The following is a 27935-nucleotide window of genomic DNA, read 5'->3' on the forward strand; positions in this document are numbered from 1 at the left end:
TGTTTCAGCGGACAGATAACAACATCAACAGCAGTAGCTGCAACAGAAACCTTGTTAGTTGTCCTCTGTCATGGAAATGGAGGCTTCATTTGTCCGGAACCGTCTCGCCACGTCGTCCGGTGGTCGCACTTAATTATCGCGCTCGCCGTCTACGGACAACTCTGCCGCAAATCTTCTCGAGCATCGGAAGGCCTGACGACAGCACTCCGGTTCAAGGAGTGAAGCACCTCAGGTATTCCTCGATTCTTCTGAAAAAGTTCCTCAGACTTCTCGGCTCCCGATGGAGAGAATTCTTGCTCGAGGGGGATATTTTCGTATCAAAAGCTGAATGTCCGCATCCCAGGTCTCGCTCGTCCTTCACCGCTCCGATTGATGTGACGTCGCTCATCGGTAGTTGTTTTCGGCGAGAATTCTGCACCCGATACTTGGCTCGCTAAGATCGGTAGCAGCAATATATATTCGGCTCAAAGGTATCGTCGGACATCGTGTCCAAGTCAGTGTGGCTCCGAAGGCGATAGGAAACACTCGCTGAGTGATGAGACCCTAGAGGACGCTCCTCGTCGAATTACGGCTAGCGCAACATCAACTAGCGGTTTGCCGTTCTCGACCCACTCCCACCCCGGTCTATTGAAGCTCAAGTTGATTACTCAACTCGGCGCGGGAGGGAGTTTCTCAATCGGCGTCGAGTACGAAAAGAAAAAGACAATGCACACGGATTGAATATTTATTTACAGTTTTTATTAAATACCGGTTCAGAACAATCTAGGAGTTGGAAGCAGAATACATATGGCGAGGAGGCGATTGGCGATTACGAGATTGAGTTGCCCCATCTTAGTAGAGCATGATAACGGCGCCCTGACCCGCTTTGGGGTGGACCGGTACCGTTCGAGGTTTCAACCAAGGCTTCTTGTCGGCAACAATAATCACGAAAATATTACAAAAGTTCAAAAGCACGCCTAGAACGACGAGTAAAAACGAGTAACCGATAGTGGCGAGGCCCGCCGAGTTCCACTGCTGCCGGCGCTCATCCGGAGACATGACATTGTGAGAGAGTTTCCATTGGAATTGCAGGATCCAGCTGATAAGCGAAATCACGCAGCAAATCGCTGTGGAAGAGAAAAGGTTGGCGTTAGTGAGTGCCATTCTCCGTTTTGGACAGTTATCACCAATCAATGTTCTTTTCCCATGCATCACAGGCATGAAGAGAACGTCATTCTTATGGACTCCGAATTCGAAGTCTCTAGTCCAATGAGATCTTCATGGATAGGACTCCGTGGCATTTTAATTTCATGAGCTCAGATCATCGATATCAGCAAGGACTGCGTTGCATGACTATGAGGGAGACGGAACGCAGATTGTTTGGAAAAGAGAACTCGATCATCCGTTAGTCACGTATGGGGATGCGCGCGCACGACGAGTTGCACAACTTGCGCATGCATGCTTAGGTATGCAGCAACGTGCGGCGACTACCGATTTACGCGTAGATCAACATCGAGCATCACGCATCGAACGTGGTCTTGGGGCAAGCTTATTCGCCCCCAATGGTATTTATTACGGACTGAAATTGACAATGAATCGTTCGGAACAAGTTTCGTATTTCCCTACAAAGCTCTCCCAGTGAGAAATTCAGGGAAGAATGTGCGGATAGAATCCGATGAGAATACTCTCTGTCAGAAGTGTTTACGAAATAACCCTCGTTCCCCTTGTCGATCTCTCAGACGGAAGAGAAGCATCACGTTCGAAGTTCTCGTTCGGCTAGAACACGGCAGGGTGGACCCATCCCGTGCCAATCGATTCTGGAGCAACAATAATCCGAGTATCGAGTCGAGAAACCGGGGGCATTTTGAAAGCAATCTCCAACGCTTCGGTCGAGCCGAGATAAAACTGTCAGCGTCAAAGCACAACAAGGCGCGCTGCGAGCGAACGAGCGAGTATCGTGCAAGCGACGGAAAAGCTAGAAACTTCGTCCCACTGCACGTAGGAGAGCGAATTTGATATTAAACGACGACCACCACCACGTCGACGAGGGAAAGAATGTCGCTTGTGAGCGAGACCGAAAACCGCCCCGACATCGGAGTTTGCTAGGCGTCTGCTCCCACTCGGGCTATGGCTTTGCGCAGCTCCACACGAACTCATACGCACACAAGTAATACTCATGTATACATTACGTCGACGAGCAGCGTAAAACAAACCCCGAGCTGTCGAGCGGAAGACGAGGAGGACAGTCTGCATTTACCTAGGGATTGAGTCAACTTAATTGAAAAATCCGCGTGATGTTCCTGGGAAGATCCGGAAATCGGGAGCGGGCATATGTCGTTCCCAGGGGTTCGCTCGTATGCTCGCACGTCCGAACGTTCCTCCGTATGGGCCGGAGGAGCAGCAAGGTGCAACACAGTGTCAGAAGATTTGAAGTCTCGGCAGCGTGTCAGTCAAATCTTCTTGCTGTTACTCGAGAAAGTGAACGACATCGACAACTAATTATCGTTTTCACGTCAATGTCAGTTCAAATCCTTGACGTTGTTCCCATCGACGTCGTCTGCTCTCGCTCCCCGTCTTCTGCTCGCTTCTGTCCGTAGGAGTTTCTCATCGTCACCACTCACTCGCTCGCCCATCTGGTCTTGTTCCTGCTCGTCTGTTTCTCGCTCATTCTCTTAATCGCTACCCGCGTGAGGGAATGGAAGCTTTTTTCCTCTCTCGGCTCAAGGGAACGAGTTAGCCGGCTTGCTTAAATGCCTCTTTTTCCGTCCTTGAATTATTCACCCTGTTTGCTTTGGCGCCCGGGACGCTCGCTCGCCTGGATTTTCGGCCGGGATCGCGCCTCCAACGAATAGACGAGGCAGCGCGGGACGCCTGAACCGAAATAAAACTCGTTCGGACGATAGAAGGACGTTAGGTAGACAGAATAATTGGAAGGACCATCACGATTAAGACCCATAATACGGGTTGATGGAGGAAGTTCGTTGGAAAAAATAGCGAGTCGAGGTGGAAACCGGCAGCAATAATTCAGTCTCATCCTCAGGAAGAGCGATAAAGGAATGTGAACGCTCGTGAAGGAGGACCCTACACACGAAACAGGTTGTTTCGAGAATGCGCTTGAAAATAATTGTCTGGTCCACCGGCTATCAGAAAGTATGGGGTCGCAGCGCAATACGTTCCACGTAGAGAGGAAAAAACACCTTCCCTCTTGTCAGCCGTAGAGTTTTTGCACTGGACTGAATCCGACTAAGAAGAGCTCCCCTCGCGACGAGAGTGGATGTTTTGTTGGGTGGGAGATCGTTCCAAGAAACTGATAGACTCATGAGCTCTCTCGGAGTGAGACGGCTCTGCGGATTTCCGCGGGGTCGTGTGCGCGGATGAGCTCCGAAATCATATTTCACGCGGAGAACGTATGCTCATCATGACGTTCTCGCGGAGACGACAAATCAATGGAGCACGCGGCGGGAACGACTTCATGTGACCGTCCATGAGTCGTGGATGATCGCATGTCCGGGATTCGGAGGAGATCTCGTCCACCGCTTATCGCATCGCGTAATCGCCAGCAGGCAGTCGAAGATCGATGCCGCGCCGGATATCAGATGCGAAGATGCTTCCTGATTGTGGTTGGAGCTGCCTCGAAACTCTTGTGTCATTTTCTCGGATTTCAGGAAGGGGATCCGTCACACATAATCGGATTTCTGACACTTCTCACTCAATTAATCATTTTTCGGTATTACGAGTCGTCGGTTGTCCAGAGTGAGAACATTCAACGCTAAGCGGCTTACCACCGTCAAAATCAATTTCTCTGCAAGATTTCCCTGTCAACGGGATTGAATAATCATTCATCATCCGGGACTTGGGCTCGACTCTCGACAAGAAATATCTGATGAGTGCTCTTGCAGTCGGAGCGATGAACTCCATTGTGTTTTTGAGAATTGTTTATCGATCCGACTCAAATTGCGAGAGTGTCTGGCTGTCAATGCAACGATCCTGCTCTCTCGACAGTGTTCTGCTAACGGAGACGAACGGACAGACTCTCATGACTCGAATCAATATGAACAGCGTGACGGTGGATTTAGAAACTCAGAGTTCAGATGCGAAGGTCAAGGGGACTTACCCGAAAGCGAATTCCAAGTGTATAGACCGACTGCGCCGTTGAATTTCTCCACCGGTGTCATTACCGAGTTGACCACGGATAGGACCGATGCGATTATGGTGAAAAACAGGCCCAGAGCGATCCCGCTCACAGAAAGCAAGTACAGGTGGTAGATCATGAGGTCGGGATCCGCTCTCATGAGTTCCTTCACTGAAATAGACCAAAACAGGGAGATTTAGAATTCGTTCTGCTCCTTCCGATCGATTAGATGCGAAATTTTGGCGCGAAGAAGGAATGTCTCCGCCCCCTCAGACGGCTAAAGATCCCTCTTTGCAACTCTAAGACCGCTGGAATAAGCAGTATTTTTCCCGTATTTTCCAGCTTCGCGTAGACAAGTGGAGCTCGTCTTCGCCAGTGCGCGGTGCGGAAGAAAACATTCTCGCGAGACGTTGGCAAGGAGCGAGAATCAAGCCATCGTTTTTTTGACAAGTTGCAGTGCCAAGCACGCTTTCGGAGAGGACATGAAACACTCTTCTAGGAATTTCAATACGGGGACGCCATACGCTCCGAAGCTTTTTTCCTTTCTCACTCACACGGACTGCTGCTGCTGCTGCCGCCGCCTCCGCCACCACCACGTTCCCCGACTGGCTTCGGTTTCGTCACACGCTCATTCAGAGGTCGAAATTTCCTCCCGATAAGGTTCTTGCGAAAGCTTTCAGCAGTCAGGAGAGCTTTCAAGTTCCCGCCATCTCCCCTTCTATCCATCCCTCCCTCCCTCTACCCCGACTACCCCCTCCCACAATCACAGGTTTCCATTTGGAGACTTGTGCATCCTGTTTATTGACTCCGTCTAGGACAAGTTCCGGACCTTTGGCCTGACCCGAGTATATTTTGCGAAGCGTCAGAGTTCCTCGCAGCCCGGTCAGTGGTTTTCTGTATGGGGTCTTCGTCAATGATATCCGTTCGAGCGAGGAATCCGAACCTGCAGGACTCGCGACGCGACGATGATCGATAACGGTCACCGCAGGCCGGCTTTTAAGAATAGGCTCCGCCACTGGCTGTCCGATCCAGCCCGCGATTCGACCCGGATGGCGTCTGCCGGCGTGGATACCCCGTCGTTCCGACAGTGGGACAAACGACTATTTTAGCACGTTGTAAACACAGCCGCGTATCTCGCTGCGGGTTGACATACGACCGGGGATTGAACACGCTGCGGAATCATGAGCACTCTAGTGGAGAGCTCAAGCTGCGATCGCATCCATATTGTCAGGGCTGCGAGCGACTCCGCTTTCCATTCCTCGATTTCTATCGCGTGCATTCTCCTATACTTGAGGAACATATTGTATTCTGCTGATTAAAAGATCTAATGCGCTCCGCCCTCGGTGGAGGCTGACAATCAAATCTCTGAGCCCGTCGTGAGAGTTTCCTCCTATTCCTCGCTCACACCTGTTGTTCCTCGCTCGTTGCGGCGCGGAACGAGGAACTAAAGTGTCTGCCACACATCGGGATGTTTAGAAATGTGTTGCGAATCCTCTCCTTCCAAGATCCTCGCTCAGCTATCCGATTCGGGACTTTGTCAACGAGGCCCCTGCGTGTTGCCGAGTTTTTGGATCGAATTAACTCGCAGGACATTCCTCTAAATTCGTGTTCGGAATCAGAATCCCAAGGTACGTACCTGAAATATTTACCTACGGCCGTTCTCTCCCATGAAGACCCACGGCTCTATATGCCCGTCGACTTCCTTTGTTTCTCTCCCATTCATACCGCGCTTTCGTTATCTCCATCAGAGCTCAGAGTGTGAGATTCGGAACATCCGGAGGCGACTCCCGGTCGACAGTGGAAAAACCGGTGAAAGAAGCCAATAGCAGCTTTGCTGACTCGTGGTTGCTTTTGTTAACGCAAGCAGATATTCGAGGAGGTCGAGGTCGCGTCGAGAAAACCAACGTAAGAGGACTTGCTAGCGAGCGATTGGGCCGGCGAGCAGGCGAGCAGACAGACGAGTGAGAGGAAGCGAGCTTAAACGAAGATGCGGCCCGACGCGGAACGATGGAAAATAACATCTGAACACCGCCGCGCCGTGACGGGCACAGCCGCTCCAGTGTATAATGGGTATCCGAAGTGAGTTCGCACGCCGCCGCCACCACCATTATCGATCCGCCGCCGCCGCAACAAACGGTGCTCCCGGTAACGAAGCTCATCGCTAGGGCGCAAGCTCTCCGAGAGAGTTCGGTGGAAAACTTCAAAACCCAGACGACGGTCGCCGCTTTCCCAACGGTTTCGCTCCGAAACTCTATCATGAGGAGGCGGCATCGGTTGGCTCGTGCGAGACCGATCAGAATATCACATGGAAATACATGCAAATGAGAACAAAGTTCACAGAGGAGGAAACATTCCATGGGTATGTCCATCGTAGTAAAAATGGTTCATTGTCAGAGGCTCACAAGGTGGGAATTCGGGTAAATAGCCGCGAGGAGCGTCAGCCCACGCATTCCGATCCTCAGGCTCACAGCGTACGTACATAGTATATCTCTCGGTCGTTCGCCCCGCATTTGAATGAATATGCGAGTCGTCCTCTTATCACGGTGGGAAAATGTCGACGGGGAGGCCGATCTTCGCCTCTGCGTGATGCGGTGTGAGAATCAATAAGTTCGCTCTTCGATTCATGTCGCCGGAACGGAGCGTGAAGGGGATTAATGCGAGAGCGTCTTTGTACTCGTAAGGCATCCTTCTGATATTGATGTCGGCTCCTCCGCAGATTTCCTTTCGAGTCTAAAATCAACATTTGCGTCGACCCGTAGCGTGGGATGCGCCGCGATTCGCTCGTCGGCAGACACAAAGACTTCGTCGGGGAAGGACAACGGAGGGGGGGGCGATCGGGGGGCGGACGGGGTGTTTGTGGAGAGCGGGAACGATCTAGCTGACTGGCTTGCAGTGCAACTAAAGAAAGCTTTCCACCGCAATCCTCTTATTCTCTAGCGTTGGCTGGCTACCAAGTTGGGGCCTAGGGCGATCCCATTGCGCTAACCTCATTTCCATCGGAGCGCTCTTACCCCACCCTCCGCAACCCTTCCACTTTTCACCGATTCCACAGTTCTTACCAAACCCGCAAGCCTCGCAGAGCTCGCCGCCATACCCCGTTTGTTCTTGCCGCCGCCGCTGCTGCTGCGTCTCGACCGCCCTCGGCTGCGAGTCCGCGTTCTTTGTCGACTACGTTCGCTAACCTCGTCCGAATTCCCCCCCTCCGACTTCCCTCTCTATCTCTCCGTGGAGACAACGCTGTCCCCCTATACTCCCCAGAGTGTCGGCACGGAGGTTGCGTTGCCGCTCTTGCTGCACCGTTTGACCATGGGCTCAAACTGTGCTCCATCTAATGACAGAGTGTTTGGCTGCGACAGATTTCGCGTCGACGCACTACGGACCGATGTATGAAGACCGAGAGGAGGACGTGCAGCGCCCAGGCGACCGATGGCGCGGCGGGACGGACCGACCGCCGAGCTGACAGCTCGCTGCGGGTATGCGGGCACACAAAGAGAGCTCCGAGACCGAGTTTGGATTCTGAAACTAACCGGAGAGCCACACAAACTTGATGGAGAGGCGAAGCGCTTTGAGCCTGGAAGAGCGATGCTCGATAAATAGAAGGGAAACCCTTCATCGCTGCTGATTCCAGGGTTCGGTCATCAATCACGCGATGTGGACTTTGGTTCCACATAACCTGATCAGGACTTCATTGACAAGCCGAACACGGAGCGAAGACTTAGAGCAGTGTTTCGATGGAGTAGATGGATCATGCAGTCGGCGCGTCTGCGTTCATCGTGTCCTACGGTAGCGGTCATTCTTTCGAAAGAATCCGCAGTGGACATTCTTCTAGGTCTCGAGGACAAGGGCAACCGTTCAAACCTCATCGACTCAAGTCAGTCGATGCTCGCGAAAATAAATTCCGCTTCGTGCCGCCACATAAGCTCGCATACCTGTCGAGTTTTTTTTCGGGGGGGGGGAGAGGAGGTTCAACGCAATGGACAAGAAAGAAATTTTTGATGGACAGCGATCGCTAATTTTTCTCCGATTCCTCGGCGGAATACTCTCACGCGGAATACCTGGATTTCTTGCTCACTGTCCATCATGGCCTCTGCGCTCCCAGTTGAAGGTCTGCTTGACAGTACTGGTTGGCCTCAGCCCGCGAATGTCGAATGGCCACTCAAAAGTTAGCTCGGTGATTGAATTATTTGTTTGGGAAAAGCAAAAACTCTTGGTGTCTGCTTTTTGACGCACAGCAGCACCAGGAGCGACAACGGCAGGGGAAGGCTGACGAATGTCCCTGCCTTGCCAAGTGGCTGGCAAGCGACCGAGTGGATTGATGCTCGTGCCTGCGCTCCGGGATGGCATCTGTTGCTCTGTCCGGTGTCGCTTTGTCCTTTCTTCGAACAACGGCCTTTCGCGGATCGACGTAGGAACGGCGAATAGACGACGTAGATGCCGTGCGACAAGAAAAAAACTGCCGCCGCTCGAACAACTTTTTTCTCGCCGATTCCTCGGAAGGGAAGGGCTCCTCCGTAAAATCGCTGGAAGTCTCTTTCGGATACAAGAGGAGCTCAGTTTATTCTGAGTAAGCAGAGCCCACGTCGGGCCGGCTGTTTCTGGAATGCATCAGCTGGAGCATGACCTCTTCCCAATCCCGACTCGGTCCCTGCTAGACTCCTTTCCATTGGATTAGAATCGCGAGCGATCTGGAAATTAGAGGCCCCTCCATCACATTGTTGAATGCCATTGCGCACGAACGACATTTTTTCGAATCGACGCAATCTTCGTAAATGCACCGAGGTCTCCGCTGATCCGAGTGGGCAAAAATGTTGGAACAAACTTCTCGAGTCGAGTTGGGATCGTTGTCGGCCGAGAGCGCAAGTGCTTCCAGAGGGATGAATATGTTTCAAGTCGTGGTGACGCGTGTCGTCGACAACTCCGAGATCGACGTCCGAGTAGGTTTCTGACTCCCGAGTGTGATCTCGTCACGATATTCTGGCGATGCACATGAAGAACACGACTTGCTCCACAACCCGGCCTTCTCGCAGGTTTCAAGACCGGAGACTACCCGGGCCTCGGCCTCGTATGTATAGCGATCGGGTGTTTCAGCACAGCGTATTCTGTCGCAACTTCGACAATCAGTGATGTGATTCTCTGCTTTTCCGTCAGCTGGGACTGAACAAGCAAAGTGTGACATCTTCTACGGCTTTTTCAAATCATATTGTAGATCTCTGAGTTGGAAGGCGAACTAATGGCAAGACAGACTTGACTGCCGGCAGAATTGTTCGTTCGTCATCTCGCTAGCTGCTCTCCGTTGCAAAGATGCCGGAGGAGGAATGTGTCCGGTTCTCCCCTCTCCGGGCCGAGATGTCGTGGAACTTCGCCGCGCGATTTACGACTGGATATTGTCGCGCTATCAGAACCCAGCTGATCATTCCAACCCTCCCCGCTGTGGCGAGATGGTCCTCAAAATGACTGTGGTTCCGAAAGATCTCAATCACTCGTAGTTTTCAGACGGATCCGCTCCGCGAAACATTGTATCAAAAAACTGCTAAATTCATCCCCCTCGTACTTACTGAGCCCCCGAGAACCGTAGCCGTCGATTCCTGCCGCGAACATTAGTCGCGCCGTGCGGGAAATGCTCCGAGAGAAGAGTTCGCTCAAAACTCCGGCAATATCTCCAAGCTCTGTGGAGTGCGTGTGGGAGGGTTGGGATAGAGCCATGGGGACCTAGAACGTTTGTCGGATGACGCCATTTGTCGGAATGGTTGGAATTTGTGTGAATGCATCGGAATGGTTGCGCGCAATTGTCCGATGCGGACTGATGACTGATGGCGGGGGTGTCAAATTCGAAATTTATGAGCGCGTTTCTCCCGTTCCGAAGTTTTCAAACTTGTACGTGACGCCCACTGCTTTCCCTTCGCAAAGCCCCTACAGTATATTGGAAAGCTTCAACGCTCTTTTCACGGGCCAGACGGAATCGATTGGTTTTTCGCTCGATGAAGGAAGATAGAAACTCTTTTGTTTCGCGTCCAGTCGACCTCAATGTGGGCGATCCATCGCTTGTCGTTCGAGAGGGAACTAGAATCCATGGCTTGGAATGAGAATGCGGCGAAAGATATTTCTTATTCATTCGGAAAGTTTTCGCGGGCGAGGAGAGCGTTCGAGAGAGTTATTACGTAATCGGGCTCGAGACGCGCGACCGACCAGAGAGCCTCTGAAATTAAGCAGAGGGGTCAAATTGAGAAGAAGGCGCTCGAACCTCGACTGATGAACATCCGGATACGAGCGATGTGGGCTCTCACTCAGGAATTCCACTCAAATTCCATTCGTTGATTCGGACTCCGTCAGTTCTGCGACTCCTGCGCTGTTCCTCAAAGCCGGAAAGGCAGGAAATAGACATTTGGATATACACGAATCAGGGCACGGCTGAACACGGAAGCTGGTTAGTGAGCGACTGCCGCAGTCGAAGAGACACGAGTGGGCATTCGGCCAGCATTCAGCTGCCAGCAGCCGGGAATATTATTCAGGTTAGGGAGTGTCATCGCCGCAAACTCCCTTAATGGCCCTCTGGGGTCGTTGGAGTGCAGTCTTCCGGCCCACGCTAAGGGTCGTCCCTAAACTTCCACTGATTGACATAGGAAAACATTTCCCAGCGGCTCCCGTTTCTGATCTCGCGCAACAGAGGAAATACTAATTGCGACGTCGATGATACTATGTGACCTTGTAATTCCACAAAATGGCTGATTAGGGCTCCGGGTGTATGTGATCTATGAACAAGTCAGGAGACCGAAACAGTACGCGATGGTAAAAAGCAAGACAGTTCCAAGCGCCGGAAATCTCACAGAAATCATTGCCCGTGTCTCTTCTTACTTAGAGAACCGAATCTTCCTTTGCAATCATACCGGAAAATTCGCACCGCATCGTGTGCTTCCGAAGTGGGCAAGTATCCGCAGAGAGTCGTGACGAACTTGCGATTTCTCTTCCGTCACACCGCCCAGGACTCGCAGACGCACTGCGAATCGGGGCTGACGATGCAGATAACCTCCTGCAGAAAAATCCCTTCCTGCTCTTTTCCCTGGTTTTGTCACGCCGTCTCGCATTTGTGGGCGCCGAGCAGTACATTCGATGCAACGTTGAGAATCAAACCAAGGAAGCAATGAGAGCGGTGCGAGGAAAAATCCGCTTCGACACTGGAGACATTTTTGCATTCCGCGTGCGAGCAATCGATGCCGCCGCGCGGAGTCGCAACCGGTACCGATCTTCTCAGATGTCTTCCGCGACTTATGAAGAGGAATATATCGCCGGAATCCTTTGCTTTCAGCCTTGGCGACCCATCTCGCCCAGTCGCTTCATGTTGTTCGAAGAATCGCGCAGACCGAAAGTGAATTGGGATGGCCGCGGCTCTCCGGTCCGTATTCCGAGTTCCGGGAATCAGGAAAAGGAGATGAGCTCCTCCCCTCAGGTATGTAGATTCGGGCCGGAGGAGGTAGGTATCCATTCAGGAGACGGCTCCCCGACGTATGGAGCTGCTGCATCGGAGCGATGATGCGCGCTGACAGCATGTTCCGCACGACCAGAAAGAAGATCAGTGGCTGTCGCGGAGGTCACGCTGCGGTGAAGGAAGTGAATATTTTCCATCTAAGCGAGCATTCTGCTTTTCTGGAATCCGAGGCGATCCCACGGTTCGATTTGCTGACTTGTCGCTCGCTTGCCATCTCGCCGTTGTTCAGCTAACCGCTTGTCAAACTGGAACCTTTGACCTTGGATCTGGCCAAAACAGCGGTGGCAACGAACGTTCAAAGGATTCCATCTGTTCCGCAGCATCCCGTCGAGCTTTCCGACTGTCGGTACGGCTCCGTCTCGCAACAATGGAAGTGAGGTGCCTGGATGAGCGAACGAATCAGTCAAGGGACGAAGAAAGCGAAGCAGAAAAAAATGAATAGGAGACCAGTCACAATCTACGCCGAAGCATCGTGTTTTTTCGTTTCTCGTTTCCGCAGAAAAAACTCGTGGACCGGACGCTATTCATTTGATCACTCCTCAAACCTCTGTTCATATTCCCGTCTGGGTGGGAAACCTCTTAATCTTCACCTTCTCGACCTCAGGAATCTTCTAATCTCGAACAGAAATGATTCACCGAAATCCTCATGATTCCGACAGCAGAAACTGTTCCAGAGGCCCATGGACGGAGCGAAATGATTTTGATCGAGCGTCTCATGTCAGAGAATATAATTCAGGGAGGTATCCGGCGTCCCCGCCAAGTATGTTGACCCTCCCCCATGTATGAGCTCCCACGCGAGAGCGCCACCCACGCACGTAGATCCCGGAACCGTTCGCGCTTCAAGCTAGAACGCAGTAGAACATCTGGTTGGTCTGTCGTCCGAAAGAAAGAACGTCCATCCGACCGTCCACCGGGCAGCCCATTCGACCGAAACTCGCTTGCTGCTCGGAGCTTCACAAGAGTCCAGCTTAGGAGTTTCGCAAGAGCCCCGCCAGCTCGGAAGTCTGCGCGCAGGCAGAGAAGCGAGCCAGTTTGTCGCTACACAAGTTATATGGCATGAGTGTAACGTAGTGTAAAAAGAAGACGACGACGACGCGACGCACGAAGGACAACATGTCTGGAAAAAGAGGTTCTTCCCCTTCTTTCGTTCGGGCGTCGGCGTCACCGTCTCTCGACGTAACTCGGCCTCGTTCCCCTCTATGTTCTCTTCGATTTCTCCCAGACGGCTCTTATGGTGCTCGTGCTCGCTTGCACGGGGACACGAAGAGAAAAGAGGATCTCCTCTCTCGTAAAGTTGTCGTATCTCTTAATTAGCTCGCTTTCCTCTCCCCTTACCAGAGCGTCTTCGCTGAAGCTGCTGCAGCCGCGCCGCCGTTGAACGAGCGTGAGAGCAGTCTAGAAGTCAGCTGGGCACGGCGCCGGGGGTTCGGCCAACGGTGGGGGTGGGGGCTGGAGGACTTGGGTGGGCAAGGGATCCTGGCCGACTTCGCGGAAGACTGAGAAACAGGGAGAAGTGGACGCGTAGCTCCGGCCGTGTCGTCGGCTTTTTCGGCCACAAGACGGAGAAACCTTTCTTCACCGCTGACTGAACCTCGAGGTCCCGAGGCGATTCGGGACTGCAGGCAGCGAATCACTCCAGCTTTTTCTTCATTTCGTCCACCACTCCACCTCCAATCAGGCTCGAGACCTAGAGCCGGCTAACTCGCTGACCTTTCGACTCGAACGATAGGCGGTAGTGGCTCGCTCGACGTTAAGACTGGTGGGAGTTTACTGAGACCTTTTCACCGAGGGGCCGAGTCGGCTGACAGCGTCGAACCTCTTCCACGGGAAGACCTTCGCGTTTTAATGAGAGCTATGTGGTGAGACAAACTTCCAGGAAATGAGAAAGCTTGCCGACGGGTGTGAGACGCCGCGCCGGGAAGATCAGGATCTCTCCTGTAGCTTTCATCTCATGTAGGTTCATCTACCGGGAGTTCGAATGGAGGCTCCGCGAGCTCAACCGGAGGTTTTTCGCACATGCCCCGCTCGCCGGGAAGGGGCCGCTTCCCCGAGCTCCCCAGATTCCCACGATTGCGGAGGTTCGACCAATGCCTTATCGTGGTATTCATCGTTCCCGACAAATGAAACTTAGAGACTCGACCATGGATTCGAGACTTGGGACATAGCTCTGAACTTGTCGAAACGAAAATAATGGATTTTTCCCCGAGTGGGTCAACGGGCTGCTCGCTCCGATTCTGTGAGGCGAAATTGAGACGTCATGTTACTACGATGTTGTAACACAGTAGCCTACATAGTAGTCGATGGCTGGTGGTAGTGGGCGTTGACCAGCGAGCGACACAGCTTCCACCCGAGATTCGAGACACAATAGTGAGCGTATTGTTTGTTGTTGTTGCTGCTTCTGCCGCCGGCCGTGCCTGTAGTCGTCGTTGTCGTCGTCGTCACCGCTTCTTTCGTGTCTGTAGTGCCAGTGACGATGACAATGTCAGCTGCGGCAGTACCGGCAGCCAGCGTAGCATCATCCGTACAATAAGCTCATAATATCCGTCTTGCCTCGCTCCTGCCGCCGCACCATTGATGCCGAGTCGCGGAGCAATAACGCAGGCTCCGTCAACTCGACCGAGCTCGCTTCGCTTGTCGTCGTCGTCGCACGCCACTCCTCGTTCTGTTCCCCCCGAAACGGACCCGGTGTCACAACCCGCACTCCTACCCACCGAGCGGCTCGCTGGCAAACCCACCGAGAACGAGTCGACATCCGACGCAAGACGAGGCATCTTCTTTCGCCGGCCAACGAGCCTCTATTCACGTCTGGCGTACGTCTCCTTCCGTCTGAGCGAGACGGCCGTGGAGAACGGCACAGAATCAGTGGATCCACCGCCCCATGCGCAATGTGCGCTCACAGGGTGCATGTGGAACGACTTCCACCAGCATTGTGATGCCGAGATTCCAGTCGAAGGTTTTTCTTATTAGATCATGTTTTCGGCAAGAGCGCTCCCGGGGAATCGCAAGCGTGATTATCCTCAGCGAATCATGCTTCTCCTCCGGGAACCACGTCGAGGAATTCTCGCGATCGTCCCTCACAGTTCCCCCGACGTGAATTGCCGTCGGGATCGTCCTCTAGAGTTCGCGAACGATCGAATCCACTCGAAGCGAGGCGCCGTCGCCGCCTTATCTGTACGCGACCCACTGTGTCTCAAATTCTCCGAGAGTGATTTCCAGGGAAATCCTCTGGCTGCGTCGTTCGAACCACGAGGGCCGGGGCTGACTATTCATGGTCCTGACGTCTCCGGACGGGGATCTATCGTTGATAGGTTATTAATGCCGGCGACACTTACCGCCCACAGCTTCTCTCGCGCCTTCTTCCCGACCCTAACCCGCTCGGGTTCCCTCCTTCCTGGGTTTTTGAAGTCGTCGTCGTCGTCGCTGCTGAACCGCCATCCGCCTTCAGTCGCTTCTCCAACCGAAGGTCGTAACCCGCGTTTTTCAAGTCACTTTTTGATGACCTCATACAGCGCTCGCGGGGAGTCCTGAACTCCGGAGCGAAAAGAGAAAATGATCGAGGTGACACGGCGAGCGTAAGGGAAAAAGAGACTTTAACCGATATCGACGCGATGCCTGCGCCGTTCCCCGCACGTTCTTTGACCCGCTGGTAGATTTCCAGCTTCTTCTGGTTCGCAGCCGTATGAACAGGACAGAAGAGGGGAAGTAAAAAAGCGTTCGAACGGAGACATTCTCTGCGTCTTCGTCCATTCTTCTTCCAGCTCTGCTTATGAAGGATGAATGAGCAAAATCAATTCGGGTTTTCAACGTCACACCTACGTTCGCCTCTCTGAACCCTCGCTCGCCTTGCGTTTTCGCTCTCGTTCGCTTCGAACAGCTGGGCGAGGAGCCCGAATGTTCCCAGCGTATGTTCCGCCCACGCAACGGTCACGGCAAGCCGCAAGTTTCCCAAGAGAGGAGTTCTTTCACCTTTCTTTACAAGTATCTCTCCGCTCACCTCTGCCTTGGAAGTGGGAACATACATATTTCTTTCCGAGCGAACTCCATGAACTTTATGAGTTTTCTTCGGCACATCCCATGTATGTGCCTGAGTGCACACACGAGGATCCATACGAGATCTAGCTACGCATCACCTTGAGCTTCATCGTGCGGAACGAGCGAATGAACATAAAAAGAGTAATAATCAGAAATCAGACCAAAATACTGCGGCCGGTGGTCCCCTCTCCAACCGGGACAGGTGACCTGGCTCCCCCACGAGGCGTCGCCTCGCCGACTCGGGAGCCTATCACCAATCGGACCGTCTGACAAGCCGGCCAATCGATGTCTATTCTGAGTCACTCAAACAAGGTCATCAAAAGCTTACGGCAGGGCAATTCCCGGGCAATTGTTCCGCGATCACTTTTACCATCCCTAGAGCTCGGAGTTCGGGGGAAACCAAACACGAGGGGATGCTTCGCCTCTAGGGATCCGGACCGGGAGGGAATGCGTTCACGAAACGGCGAACTGAGGATGCAGTCGAGTTAGTGTCCATGATGATCTTCATCAACAAGAGATGCGAAGGTCAGAAAGAAACCTGCGAGATGGAAAGCGTAGCGGACGACTGTCGCATCCGGGGCCGGAATAGCCGGAAAACAGCCCTGAACGACCGTCTCCGAGTTCATTATGCATTTCACCGAGCACGATCGCTCGTTTTCTCTCGCGAGGCGGAATACATATGTTTGAATCGCCGCGGATGGGATTCATTCAAAAATCCACATCGAGCGAAGTAGTACACGCTACGACGTATCTATGTATTTCCCGCAAGTCTCTCGCGATTACCGTTTTCCCGATCCGGATGATTTCCCTGACCGCGATCGAGTAGCCTGCCGCCGAGCCTGTCCAAGGCAGGTAGCTCGTCTGAGAAGGGAGCCAGCGCGTGGCTTCACCACGAATTCGACGAGGCTCGTGACCCATCCGTGGAAATTCTATCTTGTACCCGTCATCGGGACCGCGAGTGGTCACGCGGAAACCAATCTTGTTTCCCCGTCAACAAATCGAAGCGAGCAGGCAACGCGGCTGATTTCTTGCTCTGCCAACACGGAGCCGGGCTAATCCGCTTGAGAGCCCGTGGTTTACGAGAGGTTCTGGATCAGAGCCTCCACCTGCGGTCTGTAATTTTCGGAAGAAGCAGAAGACAAGATCAACGGAACGGCGAAGCACGCACTCAAAGTTTAGGGTTATGTTCAAAATCGTTTGAGGAACGAGGTAGTCATGAATTTCTATTGTCGGTTTCTCGCTTGGTTTGCAGCCCGTTCATTCGCTCCCATCCGATTCCGTTTTCCTTTTCTCCCTCCCCTAATGGGAGGAAGTCTTCCACGTTCACAGATGACTTGATTTGAGCTTGTTTGTTGCGGCTTTGTGCTTGCTGATCCCGAAAGCAAGCGTCTACTACGCTCCTTTCAGAGAATACTCGGAACTTCCGCGGAGCCGAAATTGTATCATTCGCTATAAGTCCCGCATTTAGCGTCGACTGCGCCGACCCTAGCCGGCCGCCCACAAGGCACGCGCAATTCCTCCGGGAACCTCCGCGAGAGTTGTGAAACATTGAGATGCGGGAGCTCTCTTGATCTCCCGCTCGCTGGATGGATTAGAACGTGCCATCGGAAAAATGCGATCGATGTCTCCGGAAGATTCAACATGGAGGAGCGGATCTCCGGATCAGACTTTCTGAAAACAATACGACCGCCGTCCGCTGCGCATGCGGAGATGCCGCGCTCTTCGCGTTCTCTCGGTCATTTCATACCGATCGAGATGAGTTCCACTCCCCTTCCGTGATGCTTGCCCTTCGTCTATGATTCGACCTTACACGATTCCAGTTTCCCCCAACCCAGATTGTTCAAGTTCGTCGGTTCCTGGGGGGCTCCACGCCTTTCTATCCCGTGGGCGACGATCCACAGAATTCCAGCGCTAGCCTAGGATGATTGCAGCAGCGGGAGGAAGGAGGATGAAACTCACAGGAAATCTAAACCTTCCTTGAGAAGCACGTGGAGTCAGAAACCGAAACTTCCACGAGTTCCCTACAAGGACCGTTGAGCAAGCTGTTGTTACAGCATTGCGAGCAAGGGACGCGAAATCATTCCGGGGATCAATTAGGCGATGCCAAGAGATTTTCCAAATGGTTGACTTCGGTGGGGGCATTCTTGAGATTTGACTCGATTCCGCGGAAGGGCATCCTCGTCGCAACAACGTTCAGGCAAGGGCGCGCTTGCAATGCAGCATCGCGGGTGCGATTGCGGGTTTTTCAATGGGATTAACTCGGTGATTTATACACTTTTCCCTCCCGGCCATGAACGAGGAATCTCCTCCGGTAGAATCCTTTCCGATTTGAATCCGTTGCGATGATGAATTATGAACGTGTTTTGTCATGTTTCCCCAGTCGATGGCTTGGTAAGGACAAAACATTCTCGCAAGTCGAACAGTTGGCATCGATGAATTCGGGTATACGCGATTCCCCACTGTCGATCCCGTCGCTCGAGTCGATTCCGGCATATTGGGATTTCCTTCCCGGAATGCGAATGGGCATCAGCGAATCTTCCGCTCCTGAGTGCACAGCGTTGTGCCGGTGGTAACGTCGATAGTGAGAGACGTCTTACGTATCTTCTGATAAGGAATTGCTGGAGATCTAGGTAACTCTCTTGGTTCTCGTTGTGGAAAAGTCACCTGATTTCCGAAAACGTTTACGTCCACAGGAGCATCGACAGACCGACGAGAACAAACTCAAATTCAATCATGTGTCGCGAATCGATTATTTATGATTCCCTAGGGCTCATGTTTTTCCTTTTTCCTCACGTTGTTGGCTACGATGACATCATGCATTCTGAGCATCACGTTCAGGAACCGGCGTCTGCCTCTTGGCCGTTATGGACGGTAACGTTGCTGGTCGCTAGTTTGCTCATCTAGGAAGTAAACGAGCCTCTCGGACACGCACTTGGATAGTCAGCAAGCCGAGGATTCCCTTTGCGGGCTGCTTCGCCCGATTGAAGTATCGACCGAGTCAACTTATTGCTGAGTAAACCGCGTTAGTCAAGCGACTCAACTACTTTCACCAACGATTTCACAAAGTTGCTCAACGTGCTCGCACACGAAAACTGAATCCGAATGACGGAGCGGTTTGCGTGGGCGCCAGCAGATTAGCGAAGATGATCTTCCGATATCCTTATGCACCGACTTCAAGTGTTCGAAGCTGTTCATGCTAGACTCGGCTGCCGGACGATGAGTATCGATTCCTATGTCGATACTGCGGACTGATCAGGGAACGGATTCATTTGCGGTATGCCAGAAAATTAATTCCCTGCAGGAAACGCGGTCAATGTCCCAGGGATGAGGCTGAATGTCAATATCAATGTCCCGGACTTTACGTGAGCTTATTCTGAGGTGCTAATCCCCATCTGAATTGATCAAGGACTACTCATGGGTAGAGCTTCCCACGTTTTTTTCCGAGTTCAAAACTGATTACGGAATGGATGCTCAAGCTCGCAACAGTCCCCAACACGAGGATAAGCTCCAACAGAATCGTTCATTTCGTAACGCGGCGTCGGAGTGAGGTTTTATATTCCGAATGAGAGCCACCGCCTGGACAGGTTCAATGGTCGTATGGATGATTTGAATGGAGGAGTCGGTGGCTTGACCGCGATTATTCGCACAAACGAAGTGTCTGAGGTCACTCGTTCATTCAATTGCTCGATCCCACAAAGAGGGGCACTGCCCCATGACTAAGGCCGATTATTGCTGCTCTGACTTGAAGCGACCATTGTGCTCCCCATCGACGCCGACAACAACAACAACAGCGACAACAACAACAACAACAACAATGTCATAATCATACGCTACGGTTCAATTTTCCACCGTGAGGATGCGTTCTGTCTCTGTCTCGGTACAGCTCAGTCGCGATGTCGCCGGGAATCGCCTTGGTCTGTGCGGTAGCATCCATGATTATCACCGAGTCCTTTTCCGATTTCTCCAACTGTACTGAGCACATGTTGAGCGAACATTCATTCTCTGGTGAGATTCACGGGGACATGGGGAGGACGTGTGGACGGCGAATGGGAACCGCGAGAAATTTCGTCTCGTTGCAGCAGGTTCTCCCGAAGCGACTGATTCCAGATTTCCACAGTAGATTATTCGATAGGCGAAGAAGGAACGAAAACAAACTCGGTGGATTTCCTCCCATGTCACGTGAGCGAGAACACGGAGCCGCGGCGACACGGATGGTAAAATCGATATACGCCTCGGGCGACATAAGCGCCTTGCCCACAACTGTTTATACTCAGATTTATGGAGCCAATAGTCCCGTGTCGTTGGAGCTGAAGAGAACTTCCAGGGACCGTTCCGGCGAGATCGAAGACGTCGCGGATGTGACGGAATGCCGCCAGATAGTTGAGGGTTGTTCCTGGGAGGAACCGACGGTCATTACAGAGCCCTCAATCTCTGTCGTGGACGACGGGCGCTGACTGGCTCAGCGAGTTTTCTTTCCATTCGACAACAAAAAACTGAATTATAACAAGCGAACTCGCTCCGGGCCTCGGGCAGACGACGAGAGCAGATTCAAGCTCCCGCTTTCACCGAACGCGACGTTAGAGAGGACTTGTTGGGAGGAAAAAATCCTCCAGAAATAAAGGCTCTGTGAAAATTCCTCGTAATGCTGAAAGACCCTTGAACTCTAGCGCTCTCGACACTTCGATTTTCCAGAGATTCCCCTTCAGACGCATCCTGTACCCCTTAATTTTTTTTCCACCCGAGAATGCCGCGAAGGGCTCTCATGCTTCACTTCCGGTCGGGATTCCGGTCGACGGAATGATCGCAACGGGACCCAGGAGAGAATCTGAATGGTGCGCGGAAATCTCCAGCTGAATGTCTCGTTATTAGAGAGAGACGCAAAGCACCGCTAGGCAAAAGTTTACTCCTTTTCGCTCGGCATGCTCGTCCGACTGGACGGTGGTATGCTTGCCCACCGACCACCAGCGGTTCGTTCGTCGCCTGACTGCCCTTGCGATAGGAGCCGGCGGTCTTTTGTTAGACTACGCGGACTAATAGTATCAGTCATTCTCTGGATGTTGCCAACCGATGTCACTTTTAGATAGATTACTCGCTTCTATTATCCGATATGTGCTGTGAGCTTCATTAGAACTTTGGCGTAATCTCTCCGCAGAACCGATTTCCATTTACGGAGCCTAACTCCGCTTCTTCGATAGAGTCCACCGGCTAGATGGACTTCCCGGCGAAAGGGTATTCCGCGACAGCAGCCAATATGAGAACAGGTACTCCGCAGTGTGGATAATTTCTCTGCGTTTCCGAGGACCCTATCCTACTTTTCAGAAAGCTTCGACTGCAGCCTCGCTGCGTCCCCATTCGGCATTCGAGTTCTGGTGATTTCATCCCCTCGGAGGAGTGGATATCCGATGAGGGCAGTTTCCGGATTCGCGATTTTCCCCCGGAACGGAGCTGCAGCACAAAGCCCAATAGCCAGATATTCATTCATTCATCGGAGGGAACGCTTTCTGTGAACTGATTCACGAAGCGAATGCAACCATGACAGGAGATCGGCACTGAGTTTTTCCCGCAGCTGGGATCGATGGAGCCCAACGCAAAGCTTTCGGGGAAGAAAAGCTCGCGAAACCTGTTGACGACACACCTTTGCGAGTGTAGGTCAGGATTTCTGATTTCACGTCATTAACAAAGGAGCTCGAACGGTATCGACGACATCCACCGGATTCATCATCTCTCACGTGACAGGGAATTCTCGGCCTTCCGAGAAATTCAGTGCTTGTCATCTTTCTTCTTTCCGCTCAGTCGTTCCCTGCGATGCGATTCACAACACAGAGCATCACTAGATGCCCGTCAACAGAAAAAAAACGTGTTTTTCCAGGAGGCATTCGTATGCAAATTGTGAGCGCGAGCTGGTGCAGATTACGTGGGTTCTCTTGTCAAACACGATCAGACTTGTGGGAGAGAGGAGCACGCGGGGGATTTTTCTAGCTTTGTTTTTGTTTTTGCTCCCACCGCACAGTACCCTTCTTCTTTTTCTTTCCCTACTTCGATTCAATGAGATTTTCGTTTCACTCCCGGGGCCGATCGGGCGACCGACGTCAAACAGGGGACGGGGACCGAGACGCTGACGCCGAGGCTCTGCTTAAAAGTTCGACAGCGATGCAGAATTGGGACGACTGTCCAGAGCATTGTTATTCTTTTCAGCTCACTCCAGGGAAGAGGAAAAATAAAGAAAAAGCTGTCCCGGACACTGATTCTGGTTTTTGCGGTGACACACCGAGCTGGTCACAGATCACAAACGCGCTTCGAAGCGGAAGGTATGCTGAGTCACGTGTCCCCGATCGAATGAACTCTTCCAGGGCCCGAAGTTTGAAACGCAAGGATCGAATGATGTTCCGGTGCCCGTTGACGTTGATCGAAAAACCGAATTCAAAATTCACGGCGCGATGCGTCATGATTTCCAATGCGATCATGAGGATACGAGAGGAGCCGATCGGCCGTCGTCCAGATCGCGAGTTCGGGGCTCCCGATCGCGATTTCGAGATCAGCGAGCCCTACGCAAAGGACACGTCAAGACGTGGGATTCCGTCGCTAGAAAATGGATTCATCCCAGCAAGTTCTTAATCACCATCAGTCCTTTGTGATTTAGAGGCGAGTTTCTTGTTTGCTTCGTAGCTCAAAGATACTTGCCTTGGCACTAGTGTGAGGGATGCTTGTTAGGAGGCTGGAAGTTGCCGGAAGTGTGTTAGGCTTAGGAAGTTCGTTAGTGGAGTTGAGATCAGAACAGCGTGCTCGACGACGAGTGGCAGCAGCAGAAGCAGAAGCCGTCTCCCCTGTCGGTATCTTACCCGGGTCTCGGAACTCGGTAGGAGATCGTGGTTTCGCTCTGGCTGAGAGTTGGGACTTTGTCCAAACCGTCGGCTCACGTTCTCGCATCGCGGAGATGGTACGAGTCTCCGACCGGAAAACGCGGCCGTGGTCTCGTCAAGATTGAAAAGCGAGACAAGCCAACCGTTCCCTTCCACCGTGAGACTTTTTGAGGCTCGATATTTCGTAGTTTGTCCGAAGCGGAATTCGGCGTTCCCGGATCTTACATTTTTCTCATGAGATCACGCGAGAACAAGGGAGTTGAATATTCTTCACTCAACACCGATGTATTGCTTGAATATTATATTTCGAAATTTCGACTGCATCGAAATTCCGAATAGCAGTATTCTGAGGGTTCTCTGAGTCTTCTTCAGAGAATTCGCGTGCAAACCTTTATGATCAGCCGATAATTTGGGCCAACTCTGTTTCGCTTGTCAAGATCCCGATAAAACGGATGCTTACGCTGCACACGTAAACAGCAGCGCTCAATCGTTTGGCTCCGGGTGAGCACCTGCTGGGAGGCTGTCATCGGAGACGGCCGATATTCTTATCTTTTCCTTCATTCATTCGTGTTTTTTTCGGCTCGGCTTCTCGCTCTTTGCTTGTTCGGTCGTTCATTCATCGCGTTGTGACCTCCTGACCTCCGACGGAAGATCCTAATGGAGCAAAGGGACTAGAGTGTGGTTCTTGGCTCGTTCATAACATCGTTTGCGTTCCGTCCCGCTGAAGCGGGCGCCGAGAAACTTCAACAAATTCAACCGGACACCGCCTCGAGTCCAAGGACGAACTCGAATCGGCCGCTCCCGAATGATAGTCCGGAGAGACGTTGGACCAAGAGGAAGTGGCTGTCTGACGGAGATATGCACGGACACCGGGAGCTATGAACGAGGAACGATATGGATTGGAGGGCTTAGAGCAGTCGAGGGAAGGTGAGCCCATATAGAGCACCTATATCGAGCACAAGGAGACACTGAGAAGAGTGTTCTCGGCCGTGGAGATATCGGCGCGGACGGATGAATTAAGAAGAATAAAGGCCAGACGATTCTGTTGATATCGGAAGGTGTGGAGGGGATTAGATATCGAGAGGGGTCTGCGAGCTTAATATTTTCCCTGATTCGGGGGGCGGGGTGGACACGAGGGACACCGGGGGCGAGGAGAAGAACGTCGAGAGTCGGATCGTCGAGACTCCATTCAACCATGATGGGTCATAGGCTGCGGATAGAACGAGTGCGAAGACTAACTCAGAGGCGATAGAGGGACGCCCGTGGAGGGGGTGGGCCGATGCGTGAGTGACCGAGTTCCGAAACGGAAAGTGAGCGAGAGGGGGAGCCAGCGTAGTTCCAGGAGATACTGGAGGAGCAGATAGGGCGCCTCTTGTGCAAACGAGAGATTTTTAGGCTGCTGCCCTGTTCCTAACGGTCGCCGGTCATTATACCGCCCACGCAGTGCCTCAGCTTCTGCCGATGAGAGCTCTTGTCAACAATATAGCGAGCCAGGCGACCAGACAGCAGTCGAAGCATCTACTTCAAAGCCATTTTCTGTATTTGTAATCAAGAGGGGAGCTGTACTAGTGTCTCTAATTGCTTCGGAATGCCATCATTTAATCGGCTTTCGGAAACGTTTCCGAGACGGCACGTTTTGCTCCATGGTGGTAGCGGTGGTCAGTTTCCCGCCGGACGGTCGGCCGTGCGGATCGACCGAGTGGTTTGCGCTGTGAACCGCTCTATCGCTTGAACTTCCAGGCGGTTCGGGATGGGAGACGATTTCTCGCCTCTCCACTTGAGCTCTTCCACGAGGAACTTTTTTCCAACCCTTGGAGAAACGCATCAGACAGCCTTAGCGGTTTTGCGAAAATAAATAATCGAAGGAGCGAGGAGACTCCGTGCATGGCTCTGGGAATGAGAAATCAGAGAGAAGAGCGTGACTTCCGAGCACCTACAGCGTAACAGAAATCAGCTGAGTAGCGAAGATATAAGTCGGTTATTGGGCTCACTGGAGTTTTCCTCTAAGGGAATGATCGACATCTGGGAGCTCGGGACCTAGCTGCCGGAGTTCCGACGCTTGACAGCGACACAGAGCCGGAATGACAGGGTGGCGTTAGACGACACGGATGGAATCTGTTCTTGAGAGTCGCATCTTTGTCACTTCCTATAGGAAATTGAATTGCCAGTATCCGACCGTCTGGACGGAATCAGTATTTCCGAAAGTGACTCATTCGGTTCCGAGCCCTAGGTTCTCCCCCCTTGGCACAGAAAATTCCCCGAAGAAGATTATTCGGATAAACTTGCTGCCATCGATGCCATACGATCACATTCCTGACAGACAATATTCTTCGGCAAGAAATCGCGTGGCAATGTAGAAAATGTGGATAGTTGTCTCCGAATCCGTACATGTCTATGACCGGGTGAGCGGACCACTCCCACCAATTTCGGCGCACTCACATTCCAGCGTGGTTTCGTGACTCAACGTTTTTTTTCCTCTTGCCTCGCTCGCATTTTCTTTCTTCTTTTTTCATTTCGCAGCTGTCGTAGCCGCAGAACAATCTGTGCACTTGTACTCAAGGAATATCCATTAGGGAACTCAATCGTCATTTGTTGCGTGCTGCTTTCGAAAGTGGCGACGCGCATTTCCGCGGCTCCCGCGTACTTATGCCGAGAGAAGAAAAAGTGGAAAGCCAAAGTGAGGGGTTTGTTCCGAGGCATGGACTACACGAATATGGGGAGCGGAACCATCCGGGAACAGGAAGCTGCTCGGAATCTGAGGCTAGGCCGGAGCGAACGAGGGACACCGCGGAAACCGAAAACGTGACTTTCGATATGGCGCCAGGGATCCGAGATGCTTTTTCTACGAACAGATAGGTAATATCATTTGTGGGAAGTCTCCTGGTAGCTAGAAGCTTTCAGCAAAAGCTCGCGGCTCCGAATTTGAAAACCGGACGATAATCTGCCGTTACCGTCCAAATTACCGATCGATGAATCTCCAGGACCGAATGGATTTGACTTTTCAATTCCCAGGCTCGTCCCTCTTTAACTTCTGTGAGGCGACGGTCCCGGGAGCCCAGCCAGAAAGCTGTGAACCTCTGAACACTTTTCGGATGGAAGTCGCGACTGTGAGAACTTGCCACTTTGGAAAGATCCCCATCATGCATGAGGCTCGCCGCAGCTCACGATGATGATACTGGCGTGTCACTCAAGTCGAGAACAATCGCATCAGGCCAACGGGTCACCGGACCAAAGCCACCGACATGCCGCTCGAAGTAGTTCAGTGGTGTCTTCGAAACTTCGCTGACATCGCTAATTCATTTGCTGTTGTGACGGCCGGAAGACCATCGATCATCGCAAACGAATTCGAATCGGCGAAGATTATCACGCATAAACTCTTACTGGATGAAAATGAAAGGTTTCGTGCTCCGGGGGCTTTGTTACAACACCCTTCAAAATTCTATCGGAGCGGAGCTGTAGAAATAGGTGGAAAACCGAGAAAACTTACTCGAAAATCCCGTTGCTCGCGGACCGTATCCATAGTTGAGAATTTTCTTCCCGTAGAACAAACCGAACTGCACGGTGCCTTGGAACTTCTCCGAAGTTAAATTGTCGTCGTCGCTCTCGAGATTAAAAACACTGTCAACCGCCGAGTCTCGGACCATCCGGACTTTTGCTACGAGCCAGTTGTGGGTCAGTAGCGAGGCCGACAAGAGACAAATGGCCAGACATGAGATCAGGAATGTCAAGAAGGTGAGTGCACGAGCTCTGGCATCCATCTTGACCTCATGACACTCCGAGAGCACACTCAGAAGAGACGGAACGCCGTTCTTGTCGCTGTTCACCCGTTAAACATGCGGACGCTGCCGAAACTAGCCGAAGCAAGTGAAGTCAGTCCGTCAGTCAGCTGCCGTTCCTATGGTGACCCCGGCGTCAGGGAGAGGGCCACGACGCTCCGGACCCACCTTCAGAACACTATTCTTCCCATTGAGCTACGTGTACTGTTTCACTGGGCGGCCATTCATTCGGTCGCTCGGCGCTTCGGCCGCCCGACCTCAGACTCGCTTTGCGAGCATGGGCCGGCTCGGAGCCACCGGGTCCAGAGTCCGGACTCTGAACTCGCTCGGTGTGCGATTTTTTCCCGAATAGGGAGAGAGATTTCTCCCGTCTATTCGTTTCTCGAATCGAGTGAAATTCCTTCGGGACGGATTTTCGGAGAGGACCCACCGAAGAGACCAAACGCAGTCCCGCCGGCTTTTGGGGTGAAAAGGAAAATGTGCGGTGTCATGGTTCCTGAGAATAATGAGCGACATAAGCGATGAATTATTCCGCCCGTTCTGACGCGAGCTCGGCTACGGCAATCTCCTACGAGCCAAGTTTCGACCAGTCCGAGCCCGGGCCACCTCATGGCAGTGCGTCGAGGAGGGAGGCAAATGGTGGTAGCACCATTCCCGGCGGGAGAAGAAAAACAGAAAAGCGAGTCAAGTGAAGATGATGAAATTTCAGGAAGTTGAGGCAAAGCTGTTCCCTTGCGAGCGATGATGAAAAGTGGCAGCTGGCAACTGCAGTAGGCAGAAGCGATTTGAGGCAATCCAGAACCTTTCGTCCAAGCAAAAGCGTCCGACCGATGGTCCGACGACATCACAATTACCTGGCCAATTACACCTGGCGTTTGTTCGCCGGCTCTATTGTGACGGTTAGTCTTGCAGGATTTCGAGTTCCCAGTTGGTAGAACCTTTCCGCTTCGATCGGAAATAGTGCGGACCAATTTGTCCTTGGGTTTTCTAACGACGGACGGTCGCCATCACCAGCTACAAGCGGTCTGATTTGTTGATTGGCCGATTGGAAACGACCGAACTCCCCAAACAGTGCTCTGACGGCTCGTCAACGATGACCGCACCGTAACCGAAAATTCGCACGGTCACTAGGATCGCTACCCTTCCTTCTCAGGAATCGCTCAGAACCGCGGGGTTCTCATTGAGAACGGTGGAAATCTCATCGACGAGTTCCGGGAGGGGGGAGGAGGTGGCAGCGTCAGGGAACGGGGCTCCCTCGGAATCCCGGCGGTATTCCCTCGAGGTTCCCCGAGATAAATTCACGGGCAGTCAGGGAAGGTTGAAAAGGTTGCTCTAGATTCCCACTCAAAGGCTCCCGTGGACGGGTAAGACGGCGGGAGGCGGTCCGGTCGGCCCGTAATGCACCGCCGCCGCCGGTCTCTTTGCTCCGGTGTTCGGCTGCGCTCATTCCAAGTGCAGCTAAAAACTGTCGAATGAGATCATGGACTCTACAGGACCGGGGGTTTTTATTCAGCACAGGCAAAGTCAAGACTTGAGAAGTAATGAAAGTTTGGGAAGAGGGACGCAGGACAAGGTCGACCTTATAAAGAGAGAAAGTCTTCACTGAATGATGCGAACTCGGACCGTGTGTGATACAGGAGCGACGACATCGACGTCGTACCGCCGCTGTACTG

The 27935-nt window shown here is 52.5% G+C and overlaps 1 protein-coding gene across 1 annotated transcript; it reads right to left on the reverse strand.

The window, feature by feature from the left end:
- Window positions 1–721: 721 nt before the first annotated feature.
- LOC100903824 (uncharacterized) lies at window positions 722–26244 on the reverse strand. The gene is made up of 3 exons (XM_003739839.1): window positions 25974–26244; window positions 4094–4282; window positions 722–1106 (listed from the first exon to the last, which is right to left on the reverse strand). The coding sequence occupies exons 1-3, from the start codon at window positions 26242–26244 to the stop codon at window positions 832–834; spliced, it is 735 nt and encodes a 244-aa protein (XP_003739887.1). The 3' UTR covers window positions 722–831.
- Between the last annotated feature and the right edge of the window lie 1691 nt (window positions 26245–27935).

This window comes from Galendromus occidentalis, unplaced genomic scaffold, assembly GCF_000255335.2.
Source record: "Galendromus occidentalis unplaced genomic scaffold, Mocc_1.1 scf7180000076592, whole genome shotgun sequence".
Lineage (NCBI taxonomy): Eukaryota > Metazoa > Arthropoda > Arachnida > Mesostigmata > Phytoseiidae > Galendromus > Galendromus occidentalis.